At 25.3% G+C, this 15,703-nt stretch overlaps 1 protein-coding gene across 5 annotated transcripts; it reads left to right on the forward strand.

Moving 5' to 3' along the window:
- The first annotated feature begins 3,178 nt into the window (after positions 1–3,178).
- On the forward strand, positions 3,179–11,280 carry LOC114132850 (growth/differentiation factor 8-like). Of its 5 annotated transcripts, none has more exons than XM_050210241.1 (5): positions 3,179–3,329; positions 6,909–7,361; positions 7,857–8,062; positions 9,013–9,204; positions 10,316–11,280. In XM_050210241.1, exons 2-5 carry the CDS (start codon positions 6,974–6,976, stop codon positions 10,649–10,651), a joined length of 1,122 nt encoding a protein of 373 aa, XP_050066198.1. In that variant the 5' UTR covers positions 3,179–3,329; positions 6,909–6,973; the 3' UTR covers positions 10,652–11,280. The 5 variants fall into 5 exon arrangements, with proteins under 5 accessions (XP_050066198.1, XP_027854239.2, XP_027854240.2 ...); XM_027998438.2 differs by having other exon boundaries at positions 9,010–9,204; positions 10,316–11,274; XM_027998439.2 differs by having other exon boundaries at positions 3,192–3,329; positions 6,914–7,361; positions 9,010–9,204; positions 10,316–11,274.
- Positions 11,281–15,703: the final 4,423 nt, after the last annotated feature.

Here is a 15,703-nt window from a genome sequence, read left to right on the forward strand (position 1 = left end):
AGTAACATAACTCAATTTATTTAGTTAACGCACTTTGCAGATTTAATATTTCAAGCTGTTATATATAACTATACCGACAGTATTGAATTATGTCTACACATTTATATTTAGGTAGCTAATATTGAATATTAACTAATATTATAACTGTGTGATCATATCAGAAATGTTTAGAAGATTTATGCAAAGTGCGTTATTAAACTAGGTTACATATAAAATAAAAAACTCAAAAAACATCATATTGATACAATATTTGTGTTTTTTGTTTTTGTTGTGGGGGGGAAGGAACTCCTGTTGTACATTTTTTAATTGACTAATATTTTAGATATCTTATAATTTCTATTACTACATTTCTGAGTGGTTGATACTATTTACCAATGTCCAATATTAAATAAGCACCAATCAATACAAACACGTCGTATTACACGATTTAAGTATACGAGTACAGTATAGTATATAGTGCAGTCTATCTTCTAGATAATAATGTATCATAAACTAGCGTGCAAGATATTGATAAAAATATGTAATGAGGTTAATGACGCATTGAGAACATTAATAGTATTAATAGAATATATTTAAAGACCATTCTTTGATTTAAGAAGCTAAAAAACATTATTTAATGTATAAGTCAACATTTGTCAAATAGTCAAAGTAAATATGGTCGGTCACACACTATCCTAATATTTATTTATTCCTATCTATATAATAATACATTCATAATATCATTTATTGTATTAATATTAGTATTATTAATTTGATTAATTATTACATCATTATTTTTAATTTAACGTGTAACTTTAATTCTAATACTAAAATCATTATTATTTATCACATTATATTATAATATAATATTTTATAATATATATATATAGTATATACAATATACTATACATCGACTCTGTGATTATTGTAGATGAGAAATAATTTTCCAAGATCATAGAATTATAAAAATAAAAATAAAAATAAAAATAAAAAAAAATAACTGCAAATCTACATAGATATTTTTAGCACAATATGAAATAAAAATATTTTATTTTAATTTAATTAAAAAAAGGTAAGCAAGTGGGTACCAATCTGGCATTCTACCGTACCTATATTAAGCGACGTATATTATGGAAGCTTAAAACTTTAATAATATCATTGTATATGAAAAACGATTATGAGCAGAGACGGTTTGCCAGAGTGTCAGTCTTTTCTATTTTTCAGAAAATATTGCATTCATTATATTATTATTTAATTTTTGTAATAGTTATGTATATCATATATTATGATATAAACTTATATAAATCAAAACTTTTATTGCGTATAGTAAAATTCATAATAATATAATATACGTAAAAGTTTTGAATCCTTGTAAATTATTCATCGTTCAAATTTACGCATTTTTTTATATAAATCTGAACCCCAAACGAATAAAAAATAAATTGTACCGATGTATTTTAAATAACTTTATACAGATGTAAAAATAAAAATAACTTAATATGTAGGATCATATAACACATTTTTTCAAAATTGTTAACCATCGAATATTTTTTTATTGACATTTATAAAAAAAAAAAAAAAACAAAAAAAAAAAATTGAAGATTTCAGTTCTCTATAAGTAGGTCAAAGAAAACTAAAATATTTAGAAAATGATATCATAATGTATAGGAAATGATTAAAAACAACCGTTAAAACTTTTAAATTTCTGCGGTTTATCATTTTTGAATTATAACAAAATAAATAAATCAATTTAATCAAAATCTGGTTAAGTTTTGTTCATTTTTCAAGATTATAAAAATGTTATCTATATAATACTTACAATCTATTTTAAATACAAATTAGCTCCAATTTTCTAACTAAAACCACTCTCAGAGTTTTAAATCAAAGTATTTTATCGACTACTAATCATGTACCTATAGCAACAATATTATAAAATCAATATATTCATCGTTCCGCTCAAAATCTAAAACATAGAAAATGTTAATGTAAAATAATTTTATTATTATTAACTACGACTTAAATTCAATGATTTGAATTAGTTATACGTTTCAAATATTTCCATAAAATTGTCTAGTAATTAACTATCGCTATTTTAGTAACCGTTGCCCCTTTGGTCTAGTAATAATTTATTCAATATGATATTCTAATAGGTCACGCTATGTATGCATTATGCCAATATAATGTATATGTATAAATATAATATTCACATTTTCAAGAATTTAAACTATTTGAATTATTTAAAAATATTTTAATATTTTTAGGTACTATCTACATTTATTTTATATTTTTAAAAAAGTACATTTTTGAAAATGTTAAGTTATAAATCTTGATTCAATAGTTTTTATACTAGGTATATCAAAAATTTTTATACTAAAATTACTTTTGGTTTTAACAGAGTAAAAGTCACGTAGGCATTCGACCAACTCTAAAATTGATTAGACAAAAAATTTAGGCAAAACTAACAATTGTTGTAAGATAAAATGATATGGTTCTTACGTTATTAAATAGAAAATATTCATAAATCGATTTTATAAATACTGATTTTAAATTATTAATTTAATTTTTTTTAATATAAAACTAATCTTTATACATAATTTACATATGTGTATATGACTATATCAATAATTAAATAATAAAATATACACATTACACGCCCTATAAACATTAAACTTTTATTATAGCTACTAAGATAAAAAAATAATAATTATACTACATTATACTAGGTGGGTTATGAATATTATATATTGATGTGGTTTATGTGATTAAATGTTTATCATAAAATTTAATTAAAATATGACTTTCAAACTTCATTTTAATTGATTTTAATTCCAGTTTGTTAGAAAATAATAAAAATAATCTTACAGTTTTAAAGTCAAATTAAAACTTAATTAATACAAATAGAAACATATTATTTTTACTATCCTATTATTTGATTTTTTTTTTTTTTTAATTCGCCTTATTTTAATTTAATTATAGTACAATTAATATATTATTATATATTATAATGATAAATTATAATTGTACATTTTAAATTTAAAAAAATAATATATTATAGCATTTAGGTTATTAAAACGATTTTGTTTGTAATAAAATTATGGTTATTAATGCTTATCAATATGCAATTAGTAATAGTTTTTTTTTATTATCTCATATTAATAAACTCTAGGATAGCAAAGTTAAAAGAACATTGTTTTATTTAAATCAATTTAAATCTATTGTTTGAATACAAAATAAAACTTAGTTTTAGTTCATATGTTTAACTTATTCGCAACAGTCGTGCAAATTCAAAGGTCACCATCACTATTACCGCTTCATTCAGCTAACAACTAAACAACTTATAAATTAGTAAGGTATGTAGGTTTAAAATTTTATAGATTTATTAAATACGATCTGAGAATCATAATTATAACTATAGAATCATCCCCAAAAATGAAGGAAGTTGTTTTGATGTAAAATAAATAATAATTGGATTCAAGTCTAGCCTTTCGTCATTGTGCGATTGGTCAAAGATAAGACACTCTATTGCTACAAAGATATCTTATAATTTATTTTTAAACATTGGTATTTATTTTTCATTTTTTTAGATATAGGTACGATAGGTTGAACTCATATTTATTAAAAAAAAATCAAATGTGTTACACCATAAATTAATTATAATTAAAATATAATATTTTATCGTATTTCAATTATAGAACAATACCAATTTACCGTTAAATGTCATGAACTTAAAATAAGTCTAAATACTCAGACAATTTTATTGCGTATAAAAAAACAATAAGAACTTATGTAATAGTGAAAGATTTAAGATTATATTATGATTAATATTTTTTATATTATCCACAGTAAAATAACTAAAATTATCAAAAATTTGTTAATTTAATTTAAATTAATTAGGTATTTTCCTAATCTTTTTTTAATGGGTTTCTTATAATTGCCATTTATTGTAGGGAAATTGTAGTAAATAGAATAAACTATCTACAGTGGTGTTGAAATCTTATCAGCAGATTTACCTTAATTTTTTTTTTTTTTGGTTGTGTTAAAAAATATTCTAATTCTTAAAACTATGATACCAAAATACGATGATTATATTTATTTGCATAGTTCTGCATTTGGCAGTTGGCAAACTTTTTTGTTATAATCCAACATTAATAGGTAAATTGTATTTAAGTTGGCAATCGAAGTAGTATAAATTGAACATTGAGTTAATAATTACCAAACCTAACGCAGATTATTTAAAAATTGGTCTCAAAAAAAAAATGTATTTATGACATAACATTACTATTTTTCATTTTCAATAATTAAGACATATCATATCATAACATATAAATCAATACTATTTGAATATGATCAACATTTATAATACCAGAGAGTCATGTTATAAAATGCTAAAATACACACATTTGCTGAAAATTTCAAGTATCTAAGGTTATGAATTTTGATATTAGAAATTTGTCAGGATTATTATAAGATAACAGTTAAAAGGAATTAATGAACTCCTTACATACATAGGTACACGTAGGTGTGTACACTGTACAACTTAAACGCCACCCGATCTGTGCTGCAACTGAATTGTGTACTACATACTTTGTTAATAGTATACTATACAATATTATGTACGAAATATTAAAAATAGGTACACATCAATCATATAATAAAACAAATGTAGCTAGTTAATACATTGAATTATAAAATAATTATTTGTCTAATTTACATTTTATAAATATTGATGTGACGATTATAACATTTTTCATATTGTAGTAGGTAAAATCAAAAAATCAAATAATACATCTACACTATGACTATGTGTCTATGTATAAAAATGCAATTTAGATTAATTAAAAAATAAATAAAGATAAGGTATCACGTCATTTTTGATAAGACCAAAAAACCCAATGGTAACATACTTGTATTTAAAGTTATAAGGTCGTGTACTTAAATACCTATTTATCTTATTATACTTTGTAATGTATATGAACATGTTATATTAATTTATATATATATTTATATTATTCGGCGTAATTGATGATGCATTGACTATTTCTTAATGTATAATCTCGTCTATAACTACACAAATCAATACATATTTTATTAAATTATATTATTGTTATTATGTTATATATTAGTAGCATCTCTAGTTCGATGATGTCTTGACAGTGATTAAAAGGCGCGAGAGTGCGAGACAGATATATTTAAATTTTGGTTGGCGTATTGTAATATGCTGTACTCTGGAGTACTGAATTTATTATAGTTCTTATATTAATCATTAGGAAGTATGAGTATAACTTAAAAAAAAAATTTATTTGGTACTAGGGTATGTGTATGTATGTGTTTGTGGCGGGTAAGAGAAGTGTCAATCAATTTTTGTTTTGTCTCGCAAATAAAGCATTATTGTGCTGGTTATCGGACACCGTTGCCTGCAACTATAATTTATATGCAATAATCACAATACGTTATGTCATAAACTCATAATATATATTTAATATATACTTGTGAGTCGTGAATGATTGATTCTCAGATCTTGTTTTCCGACGTAATAATAATAGGCATTATGGTAATTTTGACTTTGAATACATACCTAGTTTATAATACCAATACACGTTTTCTACAATAATCGTTGAAATTAAATCACAATAGGTTATATTATATTCACGCGTATAACGTTATAAAATACGTTCAATTGTATCTTAATGATACCAAAACACAGGCCACCCGACATATTATTATATTATACTTTCATTTGGTGTCCGTTGTGATGGTTCATAAATTATATTCTCATATACTCATACTCTACAAGCAAAAAAAATATATAAAATACTATTATAAACGTTCGTTCTAAACGAGAGTCATCACCATATGAAAATAACGAATTCGAATATCATACATCTGCCTCCGAGTTTCACGGCTATAATAATATTCAACAATCAACACACAATGAAAAATCGACGTGACGTTTCGACATTCAACACCATCAATATATAGTTTTTTTTTTTTTTTTTGATAACTTTATTTTTTATTTGAATGACCAATTGGTCTTTATCTCAAAATCATTTACAATTCATGTACAAAATAATCTTAATCAAATAATCAATATAAACATTATGTTTACCTATGATATAGGTAGCTACATAATATGCGTACACGTGTGTGTGAAGTTACGTTTTCATTGAAACGACTTTTGCTCTTAGTAATCGTGTGTTTCAGGGGTTCGAGAACTGTTTGACATCCTTTGAGTTGTCTATTAACTAAATAGCTACAGGCTACAGATAACTATCTCTGCAGTATTATTCCATGTTTGCTGATAAACTTTTTTCTGCGACTGCAGACAGCATCATATAATTTTAAGTGTTGAGCGTTGTGCCATTCAAATAGATTCGCAGTGGGAATAATTGTCCGAAAGACAATATTAACACTGTTATATGACTATTAGACTTGTTACCACAAAGTCATGATCGGATATTTTAAGTTGAAATTGGTTTGATAATGGCTACAAGTATAGGAGAAATTAGTTAATTATATACATAGTTCAGATACGTTGTAATTATCCTATACAATTACTCATTTTTTCTCTGATTCGCAATTTTTTATGACGGACGTGTTATGTTTCTAACTTAGAGTATAGTATACAGTATTTTCTGGTATTTTTTCGAATTTGTTTCACAACCTCTTAGTAGTGGTGGTAAGGAGGTATTAACACTATAAACATAATATGGTACCTAATTTATGATTTTTTTTTTTTTTAATACGTCTTTTTGATACTATTAAAAATCAATAAAACATAATTATTCAAAATTAAGATTTTGATTTGAAAACGGATGTTTATTGAATAATTAATATTTTATCAATATTATACTACTTGGGTGAGTTAAGTTTATCAGAATTCTGTAGTAACGTAGAGTCTTACATGTACGAGTATTTTTTTGTCGCACTAGTACAGGACGCGCTACTGAATTTCGGACGAAACAATATAATTCTAGGAAGTTTAGTGGATCGCAAGATGCCACATAAGATCGTGGTTGCCATTTTTTTGCTAATCACCGGGCAAACGGTACTTGCGACTAACTCCACCGATCGTCAGCAGGACTCAAATAGCGACGGCGACGATGGCGGAATGAAGTCAATGAACATCGAGCTGATAAAATTGTCTATACTGAACAAGCTTGGCATGCAGCGACCACCGGAGTTTGGCAACCGACTATCTTTACAAGGTCAATTAAAAAAATACAACAACAACAGTGGAAGTTCCACGGTGACGCTCCCGCAATTCCGGAACAGGTCGTATCGCATAAATGTGACCGGAAACGACACTATTGACAGTCACAACGGTGACGATGACGATGATTATCATGTCCAGACGCAAAAGCTAATAGCGTTCACTCAGCCACGTAAGTAGGTATATATAATAACTAAACGGTCTATATTCTCCATACTAAACAGTCTACAGACTTTTTTACTAAAACATTAAATTAAATTAAAATATGAAATACTTGTAGTCCTCGTCTTTGTAAGTTATAAGTCTTATATAAAAAAAAAAAAAAAAAAAAAAATAGAATTATGATGTCTCCATTATTTAAGAAGATATAACGATGTGTAAATCTTCACGGAATAGTCTGCGTATAGTGTAAAGTTCAAACTTGACTAAGAAATTAGTAGTACCCTAATAAATCCTCCCGTAAATATGCAATTAATTTAAAAATACTTAGAAACACAAAGTTATGATCATATTTTGATGATATTCAACACCAATAATAATAATAACATAAACAAGAAAAATAGTACCTATACTTTTAATAATTTTAGAACGAACTCATGATGGTTAATAGTATAGTAATAGAAATGGAGAAATATAAATAATAATAACCATAAACACCGTCACATAGATCCCACGATGCAGAATTTTCAAGGACAATTTCCACTTTACTTTACGTTTTCCGACCCAACTCGCCACTACAGTATCACCAAAGCAATCCTTTGGGTGTACAAAAGACAGTTGTTGGACGTGATCATCGAGGATTCAGTGATTATCATCGACGTGTACAAAATTGATGCAAATAACTTGCAACAGTCATTAGTTTCTAGCGTAAAGGTGAGCCATTCCAATATAATAAATTAACTCACTCTAGCTTTAAGTTGATTGCAAACCACAATTGAATCCTGCAGAAATGCAGATTATTACCATGTGCCTATATAATATTAGAGTCGATAAACTAGGACCTAGTTTTATAATTTACAATTTTTTAATTTAAAACCTAACAGGGGATGTATGGTAATGACGAAATAATGCGAATTTTGTCGTTACAATAATAATACCATTTTACAGCCAATAAAACCGTCCATCACCGATAACAATTTTACGAGTATTTTATAACGATTGACCTTTTCGTAGGTAATCTTATAATGATAGATACAACATTTAAACTTTAATTCGTACGCCTTCTATCATAGGTTGTATCTATTTATCTTTGTGAGTTTGGTTTATAGTCAAATGCATGGATTTTGTTTTGATTTACTAAAATTAAACAATTTTTGTTTGAACAATATATGAATATATATATTATATAGAGTTACTATTGTCTATTAGTTACAGAAATAAAAGAAATATTTAATATAATCTAAATAATATATATAAATATTAAACTATGTAATGTATAGGTATGTTTGTTACAAAAGAAAGAAAGAATTTGTTCTTACTCGTATTAAAAAAGTTTAGAGAGTAGGTAATTTTAATTATGTTCAAAAGTATATTAAGTGCTATATCTAATATACTACTGGTGGATTGCTCACTCGGTTGAATTAGTTCTCAAAGTGAAATATATACCGACGAAGATTTGTCTTGGAACTCAGGCACAGTAAAACCAATTTATAAAGATATAGCACATTATTTTATATTCGTTTATTGTTTTCAGTGCTAAGACGGATTATACAGCTAGTAAATAATAATAGTACACAATATTCTTATATTATAATTTAATATTTATAACATTGTCTTTTCATTTTGTTTATAATTTATCCTTTTTCATATTATATTTGTAGCAGGTGTTTAATACCACCGAACCGGGCTGGGTGCCCATTGAACTACAGAGAAACATGTCCGATTGGTTAAAGACTGTTGACGGGACCAAAAACTTAACGTTAGTGGTACAAGCGTATTACCTAAACAAGAACACCACTCATGACAAGATGCCATACATAACGGACGCTAGAAAAAGAGAAGACAACATGACCGAGGTAAGTACAGTGTACTACAAATAGTATAAACTTTACTGATCGTATAGAAAACTTATTATCATTATTAAAGAATACAGTTAAAAACATATCATGTAATTCATTATATGCCATATAATTTTAATGTATTATTATTATTGTATACGCCAAAGCATAGAACTTGATAAAAAAAAAATATATATAATAAAATAAATTAATAATTACCGGACATCACAACAAAGTTAGAAATTCGATATAGCACACAAGAATTACACAGCTCAAATAAAACACAGAGCGGAAGAGTAGTGTTATGCTATATACTCGTCAAAAGAAAACTGTAGACTTTTTTAACATTAAATTATTATGCGATGAACTTGGACGTCATTGTAACATCGCAGCATTTTATTGATTATAAATCGCATTAAAAAACTGTTAACCGAGCATAATTCGATACACTTTGCATTCGACTTCGCATAACATAATAATATACCTTAGAATGCATATTACCATCGATAGTATAATATTTACTTTTATATACATACGAAATATATGAATTGTGAAAAAATATAACCTGGTGTTACATATTTACATGCCCATCGTCTTACGTGCGCCTCGGGCAGTTTCTAAATAACTACGTATATTTAATATGCATTATGCATATATTATATTATACAAATGTTATAGCCAAGTTACTCGATTAGTATTGGTTACAACTTACAAGTTACATAATAATGCATTATCTTTCAGTTGCTATATAATTGTAACCTACGCAAAACTTTTACTTAACACTGTTCTTTAGACAATTTATAAACTTTTTAGTGAAAATATTGTGTTAAGTTAAGTGAAGTTTTAAGTACTAAAGTAAAATAAGTAAAATAATAATTAAAGAATCAAAGAAACTATTAGTATTAATGATACACAGTATTATAATATACCATTTTCACCACCGTCTCTACCATTATCGATGTCATCACTACATTGGCGCTTTTACATAATCGTACAACGACGATATTCTCTCTGCACTTGTACACTTCCATCGCCTAACACATAACACTACATTCGTCTTTTTAATAATAGTTATAATAGTCTAATATTGTTTAATTCGATCGACTTACCGTGATCATGCGTTCTGTAGGTCCCGTACTTGGAGGTGCACACCCACAACGGATATCGTAATAAACGGGAATCAAGGTCTGGGTCATCGACGTGCAGCAGGCATCCGGTAATGATCGACTTCTCTGACATTGGTTGGGACTGGATCCTTGCCCCCAGAAGATTTACGTTTTACTACTGCTTGGGAGAGTGCAGTCCATCGATTCCAGTGCATTTCGAAGTAGAATTGCAGACCTCTGCCGAAAGTCGGTGTTGCGTACCACGTAAGACGTCAAATTTTACCGTATTGCACACGGACAGATTAGGTAATATCTTCTCGTCGGTGATACCCTACATAATAGTGGACGAATGTGGATAACCTTATTATGTTTATTTGGGTAAACGCATGTATATACATCATCATTGATTAGACATTCTAATAAGCGTTTGTACACCAAAAAAAAAAAAAAAAATACAAGTGTATTGTCATAATCTTGTGTAAAATGTATACAAAAGTTAACCGATAATATTGTTCAATTTATATTTATTATAGTATGTATAGAAAAATTACTATGTATGTGATGTGTTTACAATAAATGAACCATCTAAATACACTTTTTTTTACAGTTTACACATTAAATATTAACCTATATAATCCGGAAGCACAAAATAAGACACGTGCAACGTGTGTTTGGAGTAAAACTTCAGTTAATATCACCGATTTTAGTGCATTGTTCTTAGCTTGCTATTTTATGTTTTGAGCAGAACTAATAAGACATGCATGTTGTAGATACAGAAAAGCTATAAACTAATTAAAATTGTCTATAAGTACTTGCTTGGATAGTTTTTTAAACTCTAACTTTCTACGTATTAATATGACATTCTGAATAATTGTTTAGTGCATTTATTCTTCTTTTTTTTTTTTGAGATTCGTACTAAAACCTATTATGGGTAGAAACTCATTTTTGCACACAATTATAAATGTATAAACAAGTAAATCCATATCTTTAAGAAGTAGCGCATATTAAATTTGTCATATGACGAGTTCAATGTAGACGAAAATCTTCTTTTAATGAAATTATGAAGAATTAAATATTAAAAGAAACTAGTAAGTTTTTAGTATAAGATTTAAAGATTTGATTATTAATGCGTATTTTTATTTAGGTATAGTCTACGTATATCTCCGAATATATTGAATCCCCATCTAATGTAAAATAGGGGCAACAAATCAGTTAACCTATTTCATTTTTGTGAAATTTTAACTTTATTATTTTTGTTTATTTGTTATTTTTTTATTTTTTATAAACACATTCAATGAAATATTCAAGACGTTTTTGTAGTAGACACAGTGAAATTATCTACTAAATAGAATTACTTATACATAGATAGATCATGGTATACTTTTAAATACTATTTTCGTATGTATTAATACAGTAGGTATTCTGAATAATTTTAAAAGTATTTATTCCTTTATTATCTTTACGATTTGTATTGGATTTCATTATGTCCCCAAGGTTCTACCGCGTTCCTAGTGTTCCTACTATAGCGGAATGATCTATATGTTCAAAATTATTTAGTAGAGTAGGTAGTTGTAAAAAAATATTTTGTATTTTTTTTTTTACTTGAATCAAAATTGGTTATCATAATAGATCAATAATTCAAGGTTGAAATTGTATGAAAATCAAAACAAAACAAATGAATATGTTTACAAAAACATTATTTTTGTTTGAAAACAAACGGTGCATAAATGAAATGTAGATATTATTTTGTATCAAATAATAAGGCTATATACTTTCATTTAATCATTATGGTAAAAAAAAATTAAGATTAAACATTAAATAACTGGACAATTGATTTATACAGTCTACTTTTATATTTTTTTTAGATAATATTATTCAATAATAATTATAACTAATTATTATTACTAATATTTTTGTATCATTTATTATTTATATTCTATATTATACATGTACAACTACAGATTATATGTCTCGGAGCTTCATGTTACAATCGAAACAATGAATAATAATAAATATTAGACAGTTATTAATTATTATAAATTATAGTATACATTATCATTGTTCATCATATTGTATGAATAAAGATAATAATTACTAATTAATATGTTATCAATTATAAAACTTGAATAATGTAAAGAAATATTATTTCTAAAAAAAATTAGTTCGTATATATATATATTATATATATATCAATGTCTTGTTGTAAATATTTAAATGTTAGTTTTTCTTATAGCATTTGTTTTTTTTATCTTAAAATTAATCATTATGAAGAAGAAAACAATGTTTATAGAAAGTGGGCCGTTAATAATTAGGTATTTTATAACAATGTACTGATTGGAAATTATATTTGGTAACCACTGCTCTATAATCTATTCAATAAATTGATATTTTTCATCATAAAAGATCTTTGTGTATAATATTGTTTGAAGAGATTAATTTTCTAAAACTGTATATGTTTTAAATCAACTAAAGTTTATAAATATCTTTATGTATTGTTATATCTATATTGTGCATATATTAATTTAATGAATTTTATTTATTTTTCAAATTGTTATGATTAAATCAATAAAATTATTTGATTAGTAAACTTACAGTCATAATAATTGTTTTACTATATGTACATAATACTATATGATTATCGATAATAATTCTATCCTTGTATTCTTAAATTATAATATAATATAGTTTACTATTCTCTAATTACTATAGCTATGAAACTACTTCATTTTTGTTCCAATTAGATAAAATTTACAATCGACTAGGTTATTTTAAACATTAATTGAAGCATTAAATATTGAAAAAATTTGTAATAAACAAAACTTAAAATATAAAATATATTATTGTGAAATCAAGTTAATACATTATTTCCCATAAGTTACTGAGACGAAAATAAAAAAAAAGTAACCTTTGTTCATTATCAATCTCAGCTTATGTCATGTTATGTTAAATTTAAATTTATTGATAACTTTGTATTTACTCAAAAGATTTCTGAAAAAGGCGATGTTTTTTTAAACTTATGGTGTAAATATTCAATACTTAAAAATAATCGAAATATCATGAAAACGACTGTATAAAATATAATAATATACGTAAAAGTGTCAAATATCAACCAAAAGGTGTTTTGAACCACAAACTGAATATTTGTATAAAGTAAATAAAATAACTAAAATCCTTATTCTTTATTTAAATATTTTATTTCGTCCAAATTTCAATGTCAAATGTCAATAAAACAATCTATGCATATGAATATAATTTTGAATTTTTGGTTTTTGGTATTCTGTAAGAACTATTTATGATAAAACTTTAAAAATTAAAAATTACCGCAATTCTGATAAATTTTGTCAAAGACATTGTAATTTACTAGGTCACTGTTACGGGTGTGTTGGAATTTGAATTCAATGATAAATCATTTAAAGTTTACTGTCTATCAGTACATATTTTATTAAATATTTAAATTGTTATTTTTAATTCATTTTCACTAAATATAGGTTAGGTAATACAATAAGTTACACATTAATTTAAGATAAAATGCTTAAAATTAATCAAAGTATTTTGAAAATTAATCTATGTCTAGTCGTAAATACCAGTATGAATACCTATTAGATAAAAAATAGTAATATCTATATTATAGTTAATATTTATTTTTATTTTTATTATTTTTTTTTTTAATGAAATCGATTTTCGTGAAAACTTATTTTTGGAATTAATTATTTTTAACCCTAGTCTCAAGGTCTAATTTTTTTCTAGAAACCACCCTTAAAATTTAAAATTAAAGCACTTTTACTGATAAAAAAGACAAGAAAAAATTATTACATTCATCACTTCGCTCAGAATCTAAAATCACTACGGAAAAAAACTAAAAAGCAAAAATTGATTAGCTATTGCTAAAAAATTAATAAAATTACTAATGTCATTCAAATATAGATCATAGTTATAATAATAATATTTGGTAATATTTATAAGGTATAATCTATACCTTAACATAGTAGTCATGTAAGATACCTAAATACGTGTGTAATACTGTGTATACTTGAATATTTAATATTTATAGAATGTATTAACGCTGTATTAATATTAAAATGCTACTATTCTGCTGCACGAATATAATAAATAATAATTATGTAAATTGTCAAAAGATTCAAATCAACATTTTAGAAATAATAAATTTTAAAATCGCTTGAAATGAAAAAAAAATCAATTATTAATTGTAGTTATAATATAGGTAGACACTTAAACTCGTATAAATACTACGACTATATGGTTTTTATTAAAAAAAATTTTATTGGTAGTATTTAGTTAACTATGCAACTACAAAAATATGTGAAAATAAAATGTTTATCTATAACATTAATTAATTTTTATCTTATAGTTAAATTATTAATTTATTTTATTACTTATATGTAAGGCTCGGATTTTAAAGCATAATAAGCAACTGAAAAAGCACACGAATGTTTTAAAAAAGCAAAACAGAAGCATATTTATTTTTAAAAAAAACATCAGCAAAAATTACCATGGACTAGTTATAAAAATGAACAAAAAAAAATTTAAATATTAATTTAAATTATAAAAAGAATTAACTATCATGTATTTCTCTAAATTTTCAGTAATGAAACTAACTCTATTGTCCAACAGATTATTGTTATATGCGTAGAAAATGAACTCTCTACATCCACTGAAGTGAACTGTGCATAATTCATACAAGAGGTATTAAATTATAACACTGAAAATCTTAAATTTTGAAATGTTTGATATCGATGTTTATGCATACCGACCGACGACCGTATAAGTACTGCAGGCTATATTATGTAGATCCAACAAATATCCACAGATAACAAACCGATAACGAAAACAGTAATAATCCAATACCTATAACGCTTTCTGGATTTTTACGTGTCTTACTAATTCAGTTTTTTATTATTACTATAGTAGCATAATAAACATATAAAAAATGTACAGCTGTGGAATATTTGACAAAAAAAAAAAAAAAACAAAAAAAGCAAAAAATAAATTGGTTTATTTAGAATCAGAATGACGTGAAACGAATTTATTTATAAAAATTAGATTTCAATCTCATAATATATATAAAAAAAAGTACCATATGATTTAAAATCTGAGCCCTACTTATATGTTTCATGTGTGTAAATGTACTAATGCATAGTAAATAATTTTTTTTTTCCAGTACCTACCTATTTTTGTCGTTCTACTGAAAAGTGTAGAAAGTATTTCGTTATAAATAAATCCATTAAACGAACGATTATGTATACAAATTGCGTAACTTTAAATGACAATTGTTTATAAATGCCGTTTGTCGAGATTTTGGAGTTGGTGTTACAAGTATAACACTTATCGTGTGTAATTCGTATATACGTCACTGTTAAATTTGATGATTTACATTATTAAAATATGAGTTA

The sequence above is a fragment of the Aphis gossypii genome, chromosome 1 (assembly GCF_020184175.1).
Source record: "Aphis gossypii isolate Hap1 chromosome 1, ASM2018417v2, whole genome shotgun sequence".
NCBI lineage: Eukaryota > Metazoa > Arthropoda > Insecta > Hemiptera > Aphididae > Aphis > Aphis gossypii.

What these genes read in the sequence shown, in the direction of transcription:
- LOC114132850 (XM_027998438.2), top strand. Translation starts at nt 6,974, where the DNA reads ATGCCACATAAGATCGTGGTTGCCATTTTTTTGCTAATCACCGGGCAA. An exon ending in AATAGCGTTCACTCAGCCAC is followed by an intron (nt 7,362 to 7,856) that starts GTAAGTAGGTAT and finishes ACCGTCACATAG; the next exon opens with ATCCCACGATGCAGAATTTT. An exon ending in CATTAGTTTCTAGCGTAAAG is followed by an intron (nt 8,063 to 9,009) that starts GTGAGCCATTCC and finishes TTATATTTGTAG; the next exon opens with CAGGTGTTTAATACCACCGA.